At 48.4% G+C, this 14,931-nt stretch overlaps 1 protein-coding gene across 1 annotated transcript in view; it reads left to right on the forward strand.

The window, feature by feature from the left end:
* LOC144177905 (MFS-type transporter SLC18B1-like) overlaps positions 1-14,790 on the forward strand; it is a gene marked incomplete at its 3' end in the record, with an annotated part of 40,650 nt that extends 25,860 nt beyond the window's left edge. Inside the window, exons 3-8 of the mRNA XM_077705495.1 lie at positions 4,649-4,744; positions 5,481-5,554; positions 8,724-8,871; positions 10,305-10,373; positions 11,639-11,726; positions 14,645-14,790. Of these exons, the coding sequence (XP_077561621.1) occupies positions 4,649-4,744; positions 5,481-5,554; positions 8,724-8,871; positions 10,305-10,373; positions 11,639-11,726; positions 14,645-14,790 (621 nt within the window). The remainder of the gene's footprint in view (positions 1-4,648; positions 4,745-5,480; positions 5,555-8,723; positions 8,872-10,304; positions 10,374-11,638; positions 11,727-14,644) is intronic.
* Between the last annotated feature and the right edge of the window lie 141 nt (positions 14,791-14,931).

Here is a 14,931-nt window from a genome sequence, read left to right on the forward strand (position 1 = left end):
TGCTCTGTTGCACTTCTTTCGTCTTTGTTTTTTCGCGCTGGTTTCATCCAAGAATGTCTTTCCAACTAAACTAGTCCAGCTTACAACCCTCCTGTTAGCGCCTTAAATCAGACCCATAACGCCCAGGTACTGTTTGTATCAGCTGCTACGCGCCTGTTTTCGCCTCCCTAGTACGGGAACAACACTTACAGACGATCTCCCGGCCAATCTGCATCGGTCACATCGCGCGCTGCTGCCGACAATGCTGGTCCTGATCTTCTTTCACTCAGTCAAATTACCTCTCCTTAGTGGTTATTTCTCTTCGATTTTCCGCTGTACGAAACTCCAACCTTTCACGTAACTACTCACTGATACGCCACCAATCACCCGCTCCCCTTCGCCACAACGTCGCGAATCCCCGTCATTCCAAGTTCACTCCCCACCATAGAAAACTAGCCAGCGCAGCACTTTCAGGTAAGGCAGCATGGATGAGTCTGACCGCACGCAAATCAACGGCCTACCGGTCACACGTGCTCAGTCTAGAAGGCTATGATTTCCTTGTTAAGACGGTAGTAGGCAAGAGTGCGTACGCATCTGTTGTGAGTGAAAATTTCGTAAGGACGTCAAGAACGTCGTCATTCAGCTGCCCCTCGGCTGGAACGTATCTCGATGATGGAAACACCCTTGCTGCCCTTGGCCTTGGCCTGCGGGCGCTGCTATCGGCCATCCCCGCATTTCCGTTCGGTTCAGTGTGCTGCCCTGGTGCCCCCGTGACCCGATTTCGGCCCGTGACTTTTTATCTGAACATTCGGCCCTAATTGAGTGCCACGGGTTTCATCCGCCTCGAACTTCCGCTCGTGGTGTGTGAATAGAGTAACGGCGCTTCCTTTCGCCTTCGCTCCCCGCACTAGTTGCGTTTGAGTGTTGCCCCAATCTGCAACCTGTGTGTCATTGTCAACCCGCTTCCCGGTTCCGGAAAGAATACGTTCTCGCTTCTATAACGGACATCCTGCTTGCATTCGACGCGTCCTCCCTTACTCCGTTGTACCCGTTATCAGCCAGCATAATTGTTTCCCGATTTTTAACATCAGCGCATCGCCACACAATCTGCCTCGTGGAAAATATCTTGCAACTATTTCGTTTCTACAGCACCGGCAATGCTTAAGTTTGTCCGCGGGTACGCAGTGACCATGACAGCATGTACCCCATGCTTCCGGATCACAAGTCGACGCATTTTAGTATTTCATCGCCCATGGCCTCCCGCAAAGCCATCAAGCGAGCAATTGCCGTTCATATATAAGCGCGTCTACATGCAAACTCTTGGAAATGAGTTTGCATCACTCGGTGGACGAGCTCATTGAGGCACATCTCGCCAATCAGAAGCTAAGGCTGAGCCAGACAAAAGCGGGTAGACGCATCTTGCAGAAAATCGGCTGGAGGGCGACGACATCTGAGTTCAGAGACCAGCTGCCAAATGAATGGCTGGAAGCCATCAAAGCCAAGCCGACCACAAAGAACATGAATTAATCGCACCACGGTTGCAGGCGGGAGGAAAGAGCTGGTGCCCTCAGCAGGCTGCTAGCAAAAGAGGAAGGAGTAATCTACACGGACGCCTCCATGAATGAAGGTACGAACCGGTCAACAGAAACAGTGACAACCACACAAGAGCTGCTGTCATGTGCACCCGTTGGCGTTAAGAACGTTGAACAGAAGAGGCAGAGGAATTAGCGATTGCGTTGGCCCTTATATTCTGCAGGGCGAAGCCAAAGGGGTCATGGATTCGCAGCAAACCTACAGAAGCTTCCAGTCTTGCTGGGTGTCCCGGATGGCCCTCCGAGTGCTCAAAGAGAAAAAAAAAACGTTCGAAAAAAACTGCAGAACTTGTGTGGGTACCGGACAATTCAGGGGTGGAGAGTAACTAGTTTGCCCACCAGGAGGCCCGAGCACTGACTTACCGGGCCACGTCCGCGGTAGAGGCGAAACACCAACCATTTCTTACCTACAGGGACATAACTAGTTATTACAGGCATGACAGGCGGAACCTCAAAGCACCACACGCAGAACTCATGGAGGAACAGCAAACTATATACAGGCAAATCCAGACAACACTTTCCGCACCCCCCTCCCCCACCCCCCCCTCACCTACCGCATGTTCCCAAACCGATTTGAAGTTTGCCCATTCTGTAAACTGTAAAAAAACGGCACTCTCCAGCACATGATAGGAGAGTGTAGGCTTAGCCCAAAGCACCCGCCCTCCTTACCTGAGCCTCGCCCCACCAACCCCACCCTACCCTTTAACGAGAGATGGAGGATCTTGCTCACCATCCCCGCCCTGGAGGATCAGCTATCACCAGGGGCCAGGCGGCGAGAGCAGCATATGGATTCCCATGAAGACGGAACCACCTCCGTCCACTGTGGAGTTCTCAGTGAAGGTCCAGAAAATAAAGTTTATTCTATCTATCTCTCCGGCGTCTTGATAGCGCATCGCAGTTTTTCGATATATGGCGAAGTTTTTGGTTCGATTCATGATGCTGTGCGCGAACCGAAGTCACGTTTTGTTGGTGTGGTGCGTAATGAAAATAAACCGGTAAAATTAAGAGCAATGTTGTGCCTTAAAATTTTGCGCAGCAATTCACGAATCCGCTGGTATTGTTTTTTGATAGTGGCAAAGGCCCTATGTAGAATCTTTACTATCCTGGACCAAAGCGTGCAAGCATTACAAGGCATTCTTTCAGTGTCTAGACAGAGTGGAAGAGAAGACTAATAAGGGCCGTATTCTGAGTCCCTCCTCCACTCCATTTGCTCCCTCCACTCGGCTGAGGGGAGGATTCCGCAGTGCGTATGCATGGGGAAATCGATTTCAAGGATCTCCTCCACTGCTGGCTTGAGTGGAGGAAGTGTTCAGAATACCAGGGTAAGTTTCTGAGGGAGGGCCTTTAAGCTCAGAATCAGCTAGGTGACTGAGAGAATTGTTATAATGCCAAGCAGTCGATTGACGTTTATGCATTCAATTAAAGGCAGACCATTTTACCGCCCATCAGAGTTAAACACACGCTTCTGGCAGCATAAAAGTGTGCGCCACGCGTTGGGCGCACTTTTCGGCTGCACGAAGCAGTTTTCATCAATATTCTTTTCCAGAAACAGGCATTGCTGTGGCTCTATAAGGCCCGTACCGAGGAGATCTCAATCTCTGCGGCTTCCCTTCTTCTTATGCTCTTTTACCACCACCACTCCTTTCCATCCAGGCTCAAATATTAAAGTTGATAGGAGGCTATTTGGTTGCTTTGCGTAACGCCATAACGGCGTAACCGGCGGTCTGAAAACATTGTTGTAAAAGTCCTGCAGCACTGATATCAACAAGAAAAACATGTCTGTTAATGTGTAGCATCTCATGGGACCTGTAAGGGGATTATCTTGACCTTGTAAAAAAAAATACCATGACTAAAAGAAGATCAGGCTTATTACGTTAATCTCACGCCGTGTACGTTTCCTTCGTCGTTACGTTAAGTAATGAGGGAGGGAGGGAAAATTTTTATTGGGGCTGTGATTCTTAATGATGAGTCACGATGATCGGGCCCTGTACCCGGTCCCCGAGACATTTCTGGCAGGTTGGAGGCAGTTTGAACAGGGTGGCCTCCCAGTGGGCCGTGGATCCACTGTTCGAGGTTATGCTCTTCATACTGAGTAAACCTCCCGAGTGATCGCAGGGGCGGACATTGCGGCACTTTGCAAATGTCAGGGTTTGTTTGTTTGTTTGTCTGTTTGTTTACTTGTTTGTTTACTTGTTTGTTTTGTTTGTTTGTTTGCTTGCTTGCTTGCTTGCTTGTTTATTTATTTATTTATTTATTTATTTATTTGTTTGTTTGTTTGTTTGTTTGTTTGTTTGTTTGTTTGTTTGTTTGTTTGTTTGTTTGTTTGTTTGTTTGTTTGTTTGTTTGTTTGTTTGTTTGAGCAGAGTACAAGTACACCACCCAAAATAGTATAATGTTCAATCTTCTGCCGAGGTAAACGGGGCAAAAGGCGTTTGAGCCCATTTGATTGAGCCCGATTGATCGAGCCCGATCGGGCCTCCTGAGGAGGCCCCGTCCCTGATGTAGCACAACGGCAGCAGCACTAGCGAAGCACATTCAACAACCAGTGAATCAAGTTATAAACATAAAACAAACCAAACGGCAACATAGGCAAACTGTATCAACAGAATTGCTGGTTATATAAAACAATGGCAAAGCACAAAAAAGCAGTATAATGATAACATATATACTATGCAAAAGGTAGAGACCGTGACAAGAGTAGAAAAAGTTCGCAAAATGAAGTTTTACCCGAACAATACCAAGACAAAAGGTTTTTTTTTTGCACTCAAGGCGGGTACGCAGCATAATTTTAACGGTGTACATAATTTAAAACAATACTCAAGAAAACCTTCTCATGACGGCAGAGAATACATGACTTCACAGAATACCTGTGTGAAGTTGCGGTTCCCCGAAGTGGGTTCGGTCAATTTGTCTTAGTAACACCATTTCCCTTCTTGTGTGAGAGAGGGGGGAGGGGTGATGGTGATCTCCTGCTAAGCCGATGCTCGAGCAGGATCTCTCTTCTGGAGGATGGGGGAGTTCAAAACACGTTTTAATTGTCCCGCCGTGCGTTCCACGCCGCGGCGCGATCTGTGCAGGCACAAATCAAAGGTGTATCGGCCACAGAAAGCGGCTTTGTCTTCAGCGTGTTCGAGCTCACAATCTTTCTCGTCGCTCCAATCTTCGCCAAATTGGTGAGTTGTGGACTAGTGCGAAACCGAGTCGCAATTGACCTCCTCCTCATTTAGGAACCCCTTTAAGATTTCAGCTAATATCTAGCTATGTTAGGAATGCTTGAATAATAACATCCTAAATAAGACTTAGTAATGTTTAAATTTTCTGGAACTTTAAATTGCTCTTCGCGTTACCTCCAGGCTTTTGAGTTTATCCCCCTCAGATGCAGACATTTCAAAATAGCTATTCTGCTGACGTCATGTCCATAAAAATGCCCCACACGATGGTTCCTTCCGCAGCAAAAGCGAACATCGCGTGGCAGAACAAAAATTACGCTTGCAACATTTCGATGTGTTTTATATTTATGGGAAAAATTCAGCTCGGGCTGGCTGGCTGGCTGGCTGGCTGTCTGGCTGGGCTGGGCTGGGCTGGGCTAAGCGCAGCCCAGGCCAGCCCAGTGACTCACAGCCAGCGTGGGCTGGCTGTGGGTCATTGGCCCCTTAGCAATTGGTATGTAGCCAGTGACCTACAAACTACGAGTGAGAGGGGTGGAGAAGGAAGAGAGATAGGGGAAAAAGACAGGGGAAATTGTAGAGAGGGGATTAGGAAGTGGAGTAGAGGGGGAGGAAGAGGGAAGGTTATGAATGGGCAGTTGAGGCGAAAGGGCGTTATATCTGGCTCTTTTTACCACATCGTAATCTAGACACACGTGAGCCACAGTTAAAATTTAATTTAGTGGAAATGTGTATCCTTCAGGTGGCCATTGTGAAGCCGAGGTTTCTGCTGCTCTCTGGTCTGTTTTACGTTGGGATGGCGTCCATACTTTTTGGGTAAGCAACTTTATTATTACTCTCAAAAAGTGTGCAATAACCTCGCAATTTGTTGCAAAAGTGGGGTTTTCGGCGCAAGTTAATTCCGGTGCATGGGCGTTTGACACCGTCGCCTCCTTAGGGTTACAGCATAAAAATGTCTGCGTATTTTAAAATCCCCAATAATTGCCAGTCAACCTTTTTTTACACTCTACAATCTATAACGGTAAAGTACTCATGCATTTATTGCGTTTATTCTATCGATGCTCTATGACCAGTAAAGTGGGCACCTTTAACATGCTCTTCAACGTTCCGCTGCTCAAAACCGGATTAGCTATCGCTTGAGGGCTCCAAGACTATCTCCGGAACCTTAGTCAGTGCTGAATCTGGAACGTTCGACGAAAGTTTTCAAGTTTTAACGACCGATCCCAACTTTATCTCAGCTGAACTTGGTGAATGCTGACCTGGTAGTTCATCTGTGTTCACGCCCTTGCAGCGGATATTTTTTTGCTGAAACGCTTAATGCCTTCTCTGCCTTTGTAAAAGGATGACAACGCCAAGTTGGGCTATATATAGTTCGTTCGCCTTTATGATGTAGAAATAGCGCAAGGTAAGCAAGGACAACAGAGTGAGGACCGACGGCACTGTGCTGAATTCGCTACTAAAATTTTATTGGAAGGACACGCAAGAACAACTAACACGTGATCACATATCACAGCGAAAGTAGACTGTCAACTACAAGTGAAAAACAAATTCACAATCTGTTTCACATGTGAGACTCCGTACACGACACGAGAGAGAGAGAGAGAGAGAGAGAGAGAGAGAGAGAGAGAGAGAGAGAGAGAGAGAGAGAGAGAGAGAGAGAGAGAGAGAGAGAGAGAGAGAGAGAGAGAGAGAGAGAGAGAGAGAGAGAGAGAGAGAGAGAGAGAGAGAGAGAGAGAGAGAGAGAGAGAGAGAGAGAACAAAACTTTATTTAAAAAACCGGGTTAGCGAGGGGGGGTGGCGGAGGACCAGAGGTCAGACGCGACCGCCAGAGCTCGGGAGATGACCATCACTTGGCTGGACTCCTCGGAGCTGCCCAGGGCCTGCTCCCAGTGGGATGAGGAGGAGAGTGGGGAGTATGGGTCAGCAAGACACTCGCAAAGAGAGTGATATATAGTATCCAGCTGACCACACTTGGGGCAGTGGGGTGTGTGGAATTGATGTGGATGCGTACGTATTAGTTGAGTACAATGAGGGAACAAGAGGGAAGCTAAATTTAAGGAAAGGAAAGACAGCGAGATCATCATGACAAAGTTCTCTGGCCAGCTACTCTGCATTGGGAGGGGGGGTGGATTGAACGCAGTTCCACCTAGTGCGAAATCTGCTGAAGCAGCGGAGCCATAGTTCCCGTCTGTCAGCTCGAAGGTCAACGGGTTCGCGCCCTAAAATGGCAGCGCCGTCGCCACGCAAATTCTATGGCTCGCGCAAAGGTATCAGCAGCTAAACGTCAGCGGTGGAATTATGGAGGGAAACCCGACCCTGCAAAACCGCTGCGCCCTTTATCTGTGGATCTGCAAACTTGCTCCAATATCTGCGTGACGCACGACCTCCAGCAGACGGACGAAAAGGCTCGACCTACAACGGCGCCGCTGTTAAAAGCGTTGAGATTTCAGAGGACTATGGTGGAGAACGACACCAATGTCAGATGGGCCCACATTTTCACTCCACTGCTCAGTAGCGATGTCCGACAGAGACCGTTAGTGAATTTCAATACTTACAGAATGAGCTCAAGTTATTACGCTTTGCTACCGGACAAGAGACCAAATTCCTCACCCATTCACCACACAGATGCATCACTCACCCACTTGCCCTTCTTTCTTCTAGCATGAAAAGTTTCACTTATAGCCCAGACGTGCTGTTCAATTGGGTTGACAATTACTGTGGTATCATCAAAGACAGCGAAGCTGCCATACTGCGCTACCAGCACTAAAATATTCAAAGTTATATGAATGCGTAAACGTAGGTGAAAAAAACATGCACGGAACGTTCTTCGACAACCATAAAAAGTGGTGGTGTCAAAATGCTTTGCACTGAGCTAGGTGCCCGTGCACGCAAGTATCCATGCAGTGAAATGACCGCTAGCCAGAATATCCGCACCGAAACGTCCGGATCCGCAGTGTGTGAGTGTGTGGATGTTTTTCTAGATTTTCATATATAGAGTATACGAAATGATTTAATCCTCAAGACAAAAGAGAAAAGTCGTGGTGCGCGCTTAATTTGGCCCGAAGGCCATCTGAAGGCTAACTTTGTTCCATGAGGGTACCAAGATAACCTACAGGTGCATGGCTAGCGGCTGTACTCAAGGTGTAGACAAGCGGTGAAGATCGATGTCGGCAAACATATTAAGCCATAGTAAAAATTGTCTAGCATGATTAATCGATACACAATATGGCCCATTGTTCTGTCGGGCGAGGCAAAATACAGTTCAAGGTAGTGGCCTTGTAGAGCAGCTGTAATCAGGCAATAATGTGCCCCAAGGAAAGTGTACAAAAGTAAATGAACAGTGCCATCAGAATAAACCAGCTATAAAAGCGTACACCGCAGATAAAAAAAAAAACAACTGCGAACAATTAAACAGGGCGGAAACACAACAAGACACAATAGCTCTGTTTGTGTCTTCTTGTGTCCCCGTCCTGTTTAGTTGTACGCTGTTATATTATATGATGCACCATATCCAACTAGCCCGACTTTCAACCCTTATACACTCGAGAACTTCCTGACTTGTATCCTCCATTGCCCCTCAAAACCGAGTGCAATGACTCATTTGATACGTGCTCAGGTATCACGTTTTCCCGAAAGTCACGTCACGATGTGCTGCCCACAGAAACTTGTCTTCCTCAAGATAATTTTGGAAAATGCGTTTTCAGGAACCTCCGTCTCTATTTTTTCAAGTGTCCTGAAAAAGTGTCTCAGTTTCCACTGCATATCCCAGTTTTCCCTCATTTTGTAACTATACATACCGAGACTTCGCAGTGCTTTCTGCGAGCCACAGGCAAAAAAAAAAACAAAAACAAAGGAATGCTGCTCAAGGCTAAGCAACATATCCATGTCAACCAATCATATTGTTCGTGCCAAGTTGTACCGTTGCTGCCCCCATCCTGTGAAGGCAATGCTTTCCTCCCTATTCCGGGCCCGTCCTCCTCCCCAGGTCCCTGAAGATGTCCCCACCCGGTTCAGTCTTCCTGGGCCTCGCCATCGCCGTCAGGGTCTTCGAGGGGCTCGGCACGGCCGCCTTTCAGACAGCAGTGTTTTCCATCGTGGCCGCGGAGTTCCCCAAATCTCTGGCCAGCTCATATGTAAGCACCAATTGATAAGCAAGCGCTGCATGCAGAACGCACGATTGTTAATTCCAACCCTCACGAAGCTTCACATCTGCGGCATTCCGACGGGCATAGCTGCAGACGTCTTCGTCTCAGTATCATCTCTTAACGACGATAGTTTTTTAAATGCAGAGCATTTCAGTAACTCACGATGTCACTCGCGTTGACGCTTCGCGGCTGGTTTTCCCAATAAAGTTGTTTCCTCCTTCCACTCGCGTTGACGTCCGTCGTAGTCCGCACCGTCGTTGTCCGCACCCCTCCCCCTACACTATATAAAAAAAAATACTATCCGGCGCCTGGTTTCGATCCCTCGACCCTGCGGGCGGAACGCAACGTACATGGTGCTCTACCCACTGCGCCACAAAGCCGACACAGAATGGGAGGCTACGAACGCGCCTTATATCCTTGACTCATTCAAACTACGTCAAGAAGCTGCTGATACAACGCATTCACTACCACCAACTCCCCAAACACTAAACGTTAACGCAATACACCCACCCCCTATGCGACGCATTTACTCGAGTCCCCCTCGCGGGGAGATGGGCCCAATTTTTTTTTTTTTTTTGGGGGGGGCTACTTTAACGCGAGAATTTGTTTGTCTGTTACCCGAATCAACTGCCTGTCGCCTGATTGCCGCCGATGCAGGACGCATTCAGTGAGCGCAAGCACTCATGGCCCAACATTCACTTTTTGCCAGGTGTTTACGACAGCACCAATCCACCGCACTTCGTTACATTGTTATAAAACTAGCACATACCCCTCTTGCGACCACGCTAGGACAAGTACAGTCTTTTTATTTAAATCAGATTGCCTGGTTTTTAAGTTGGCGCGAAATAGGAAACAACCTTCGGGGTTTTCTAGCTCCGTCCTCTTACACCGCTGTTTACATCTAATGGTAGTGCATAAACCACGACGTAATTCTCAACACAACGGTGCACCTTAATCCTCAATATCAATCCGTACATCCAGATGTTTCCTGATCAACGCAAAAACAAATAGCACCCCTCTAATCCTGGCAAGAATGAGTACCTAACTGAACCAACCAGACTATCAAAACAGGCATCTTAAGCTTGGAAAACATTATTTGAAACTCCAGCAAAAACACGTGGGCCATGTAGAGCGAACTTCGCATTCTAAAGCTTAACGCGAATAACGTCATCGTACTTGTAGTGTAGGGACGAGGGCGGAGGGCAAAGAGCGTAAGTGGTGGGTGTAGAAGAAAGGAGAGAGATTTATGTGACAGTGGCGGCCGAAATTTTCAAAAAATTTCTCAATTTCGAAAAGGTCCCGAAATTTTGGCAAGCTTTTTCGCTGTGACCAAGAAGTTCCGCAGAGGAGCAAGCAGATACTGCTTCATTACGTCTGCACCTGTGTGTGTGACTGACACCAATATTGCCCTTCTTTTGCAGTCGATGCAACAAACGGCTTTTGGAGTTGGTCTTGTTGCTGGGCCCACAGTCGGCGGTATCCTATATGAAGTCAGTTACAAAGAATCTGTCTGTCTGTCTGTCTGTCTGTCTGTCTGTCTGTCTGTCTGTCTGTCTGTCTGTCTGTCTGTCTGTCTGTCTGTCTGTCTGTCTGTCTGTCTGTCTGTCTGGCTGTCTGGCTGTCTGGCTGTCTGTCTGTCTGTCTCTACATCGGTCGATCGATCGATCTATCGATTGCTTGCTTTACTTTGTTATTGAATGACATGCTGAAATTTTTGCTTATTCCATTACGGGATAAATTATGGCAGTGAAGCAGTGTCGTGTTGAGCACATCGACCTTGAAGTGGCAGGTACATATGTGCCTTCATCGCATTTATCGCAGCTGCTTTCGGTGTTATCAACACCGAGCTGTAAGTGTAATAATTGTTGGGAAGTCATGTTCATTGAATAACTCGCGAAGCATGCACCCGCGCACTGGGATTATTATTTCGTTAGAGTATACTTACACACTGTAGTTTTTATCTGCGCAATGGGGTGGCCAGTGATCTTAAATTTATTCCTTTAAACTCATCCTTTTCTTCATGATTCGGCACCTCAGTTTGGCCCAGTGTGCCAAAACCATGCTTGTGACACCGCGCTGCAATGCGCTGCTAACCGGAGGGCGTAAATCTCTCAAATTTTGAGCGCCATAGCTATATTTGCGTGGGCTGTAAGGCTGCGCATTAATGTAAACCACCTGGGGATCTTCAATGTGCACTGAAATATCGACACACGAGCGTTTTTGTTTTTCGCCTCCATCAATAAAATGACCGTCGAGGCCGGAATCGAACTCACACTTTCGGTCTCAGTAGCATGACGCCTTAGCCACTGAGCTATCCCCAACGGTTAAGGCAGGCCTTTCGACAGCCCGGTGTAAAGGGTTCTACAACTGCAACGAACGGACTAACTAGCCGAATTTAGAAAACCACTACCACGGCGTCATCGGCAACGTATTTGAGCGAGAGGTTGTTTCTTTAAAACTGGGCGTACAAAGCTGGCATAAGGCGGTAATTGAAGTATGGAGTGTACATGCTGGACTAAGTAAAACTGAGCCCAAGGACGCGGGTTCGATCCCGGACGTGGTGGCCGTTTTTCTGATGGAGGTTAAAAGCTAAAAGTTCCCTGTGTCTAGGTTTCGGAACACGTTTAAGATTCCCAGGCGGTCAAAATTAATCCGGAGCCCCATAGCCAAGATGTAGCTTCGGCGCGTTCAAAACCACAATATTAAACCAAACTGACTAAACAAAAGCCTGCTCGTCCCCTTTTCTCATACCCAGGTCGGTGGCTTCATGCTGCCATTTCTCAGCGTAGGCTCACTCCTTCTCGTCTGCTACGTTTTCGCCTACCTGCTTCTGCCTCCAACAGGTGAGCACTGGCCTCTTTCACAAGCCGTTCCTAGCGAAAATATATCCTACCGTTCTCCACAGCCTGAGACAAGCAGGTCAAACGATGTGGCGGTACCTAAAGAAGGGCGCCTCGAATAACTCTAACCCTCCTACTTAACCTGCTCTGGCGCAAAGAGCGCACACGTCGGATGCAAGGGGTGGTGTTAAATGTGAGAGCATTTCTCACAACCTCATACCGGGCACACAATAAAGTTGTTCTCTCTCTCTCTCGGCCGCCACCCGCGGCTGCCCCACTACCACTTATTTTTCTGTGCCACTTTTATCCACCCCCAGCGACGGGAACAGATGGAGTACCGCTCACCGTGCGATCCTCCTCAGATTTCCTCCACCCGCTACCATCGTTCTTTCGCTTCCCTCGTGACACTGCCTTCGCTGTCGTCGTACTTTCATCCCTCGGCGGGCTCTTCACCCGCTCCAGCTGGTTGGTTACGCCAACACCGCTCGGTCCAGGAACAGGCTCCTAAGAACTGTGCTCTAGGAAATTAAGAAGCTGTTGCCGTTTCTGTTAGCGCGCTGCGAGCGCAGTGGTATGGTGTACTTGGATCGCCGCTGGGGGAGATCTCGCGCAAGTGCGTGATCGGTGCCCTGTCATTGGCCGGGGCATATGTGCTACGCCATCTAAGCCATGCGCGCACCTCTGAGCATTACAAACGGAGGGATTTTCTCGCGTGGTTACTGGCCTGCTATACCTTCATTTGCCTCTTGCGTTCGGTAAAGCCAGTTCAAAAGATACATACGGCAATTCCCGAAGGTTTTCATTTGTGTTAGGCTTAACCGGCGTAACCCATGCATATATTTTTCTACAAGTGAGCCCGAAATGCTTTACAAAGCCAGCGTGCCTCGGCGCGTACTTATTGTGCCGTTTCCCCTCTTCTCTTGTTTATAAATGTAATGCTTGATTACAAGCATGCATCTCTGCTCACAATACATGAGGCATCACCGTTAACAGTTACTTTACACGGTTCAGTACGTTAGGGCCGGCCCAACTATACAAATTGGCATAATTTACACCAGCCGTTGCGATGACCTGGTGACAAGCCAATGGTGATTGCCATTTATTTTAAGTGCCAACTGGACCTTGCACAATATATACAAATGTGTCAGAAAGTGCGCAGCCCAATATCATTCATTGGAACCATTGCTCGTTGAATGTTCCGTTGTTCAGTTAAAGGGACCCTGCAACACTTCCTTCAACCTTTTTTTCTAAATCCTAAATGTTTTCGGAACGTAGTCAACAAACACAACCCAGAACTTAGAATAGTAGGTCACGAAATACCTCAGCCAAAAATTACTGCTCTATTCCGATCAGATAACTAAGAAACTTGCTCAAGAAAATTTTCTCTCAACTACATCTCTCCCTCCACTTACCCCTACAACTGCCCCTCTTGCTCCGTCCCGAGCACCACCTACCACCTGGTCTAGGAATGCCCATACTGGCCAAACCCCCTCCCTTCCACATCCCCTGAGTAGTGGGAGCGCGAGCTGGCCAGCTCACGGTGCGAGGACCAGCAACACATCCCATACGTCTCCTTTGGACCCCCGCCCACTCGGGCCTGGAGGGGAACGAGGTGGCTCATGAGCTGGCCTGCGAGCTCACCAACCAGGCGTCAGATCATCCGGCTACTACTCTGCTCTCAGAACCCCTCCTTAGTTTTCAAGATGTCCTAACCTACTACAAGGACGCTAGACGCATTTACCCACACCCGCACGCCTCACTCACTCGATACCAAGCGACCACACTACGTCAAATCCAGACGAACACCCTCCCTTCCCCAGCACTGTACAGCATAATACACCCTAGCTTATACAGCCCGTTCTGTCCATCCTGTGGAGTCTGGGCCAACATGCAACACATTTTATGGCAGTGCCCCACTATGCGGACCGACAATTTTATCCACAACGAATCAGACTGGGAGGCCGCGCTGCTCAGCCCCAATACAGACATCCAGATGGCGCTTGTGGCTCTAGCGATCCCTGCTGGAGCTCCAGTGCTTCAACGAGATCCGCCGCAGCAATCCCCTCCATGAACGGCCCGGCCACAAAAGGCCGCCGTCGGTCCAAGCTGGGCTCGACCGTTGACCCTCTGAACAATATCGCAGGCCACTAAATAAAGTTCTCTCTCTCTCTCTCTCTCTCTCTCTCTCTCTCTCTCTCTCTCTCTCTCTCTCTCTCTCTCTCTCTCTCTCTCTCTCTCTCTCTCTCTCTCTCTCTCTCTCTCTCTCTCTCTCTCTCTCTCTCTCTCTCTCTCTCTCTCTCTCTCTCTCTCACATCGCTCGCGCCCAGGCTGCTCCGCTGGCTCGCGGCTATCTGGACTAGGAAAGCCACCCACTTTTATGCCCAATGAACGTTTACAAATCCAATCCAATTCCAGGTCTTGGCGCTCGTCAAGGGCTCGAATTACGTCATTACAGCGGTGTAACGGCTATTGGCCGACTTTCTTGCACTTGAAACAATAAATGCATTTGATAGTCTCTTTAAAAAAAGCCACAAAAGCAAAGCATACACCCTAGCTTATACAGAAGGCGGATCTGCTCCGACGAGCAAATCACGCAGTGCAGCTCCGTGCTGGCGATAACGACAGCATTCAAAACGCTTCCAGGAGCGAAGGAAAGCGTGAACGCGTTTGTCCGAACTGTTGAGCCCTATAAAGAGGACGGAAAAGTTGTTTAAATAAAACTAAATCAAAGCTGCCAAAACTAACTTTAAATGGTCATGACTATGGTATACACACTTGCACACTAAGCTTGTTGTGGTTGACAAAATTGCGCATAGCTTTGTGGCGTTTTAACAGCAAGCGCTTTACTTGTGCCCTACCCCACCTGGTATCTACTGTCTTTGACCAAGGATCTTTTGCGCATGCACGTTGTGACGTCACAGAGAACCAGGACCAGATATTCCAGGGGAGCGGGAAGATGCTCCGGTTCTGGTGCAACGCGGGAATCCTCTTGGACGCCTACTGCGTCTTCACCACATTCCTCATCATCGGCTTCAACTCTGCCACCCTCGAGCCGCATCTAAGACAGGTGTGTGCGTCAGAGACAGAGAACATGGTCGCGGAATGTGTGTTTCCCTTTGTAGCTATAGCCCTTTTGCCTTCCTTATATGACACGCAAATTGGTCTTATCACCGTCGGCAAAAAAGTTGGCGCAGAGCTTGCACTAGAG

The sequence above is a fragment of the Haemaphysalis longicornis genome, unplaced genomic scaffold (assembly GCF_048455015.1).
Source record: "Haemaphysalis longicornis isolate Haplotype H1 unplaced genomic scaffold, Haemaphysalis longicornis Haplotype H1 scaffold_334, whole genome shotgun sequence".
Lineage (NCBI taxonomy): Eukaryota > Metazoa > Arthropoda > Arachnida > Ixodida > Ixodidae > Haemaphysalis > Haemaphysalis longicornis.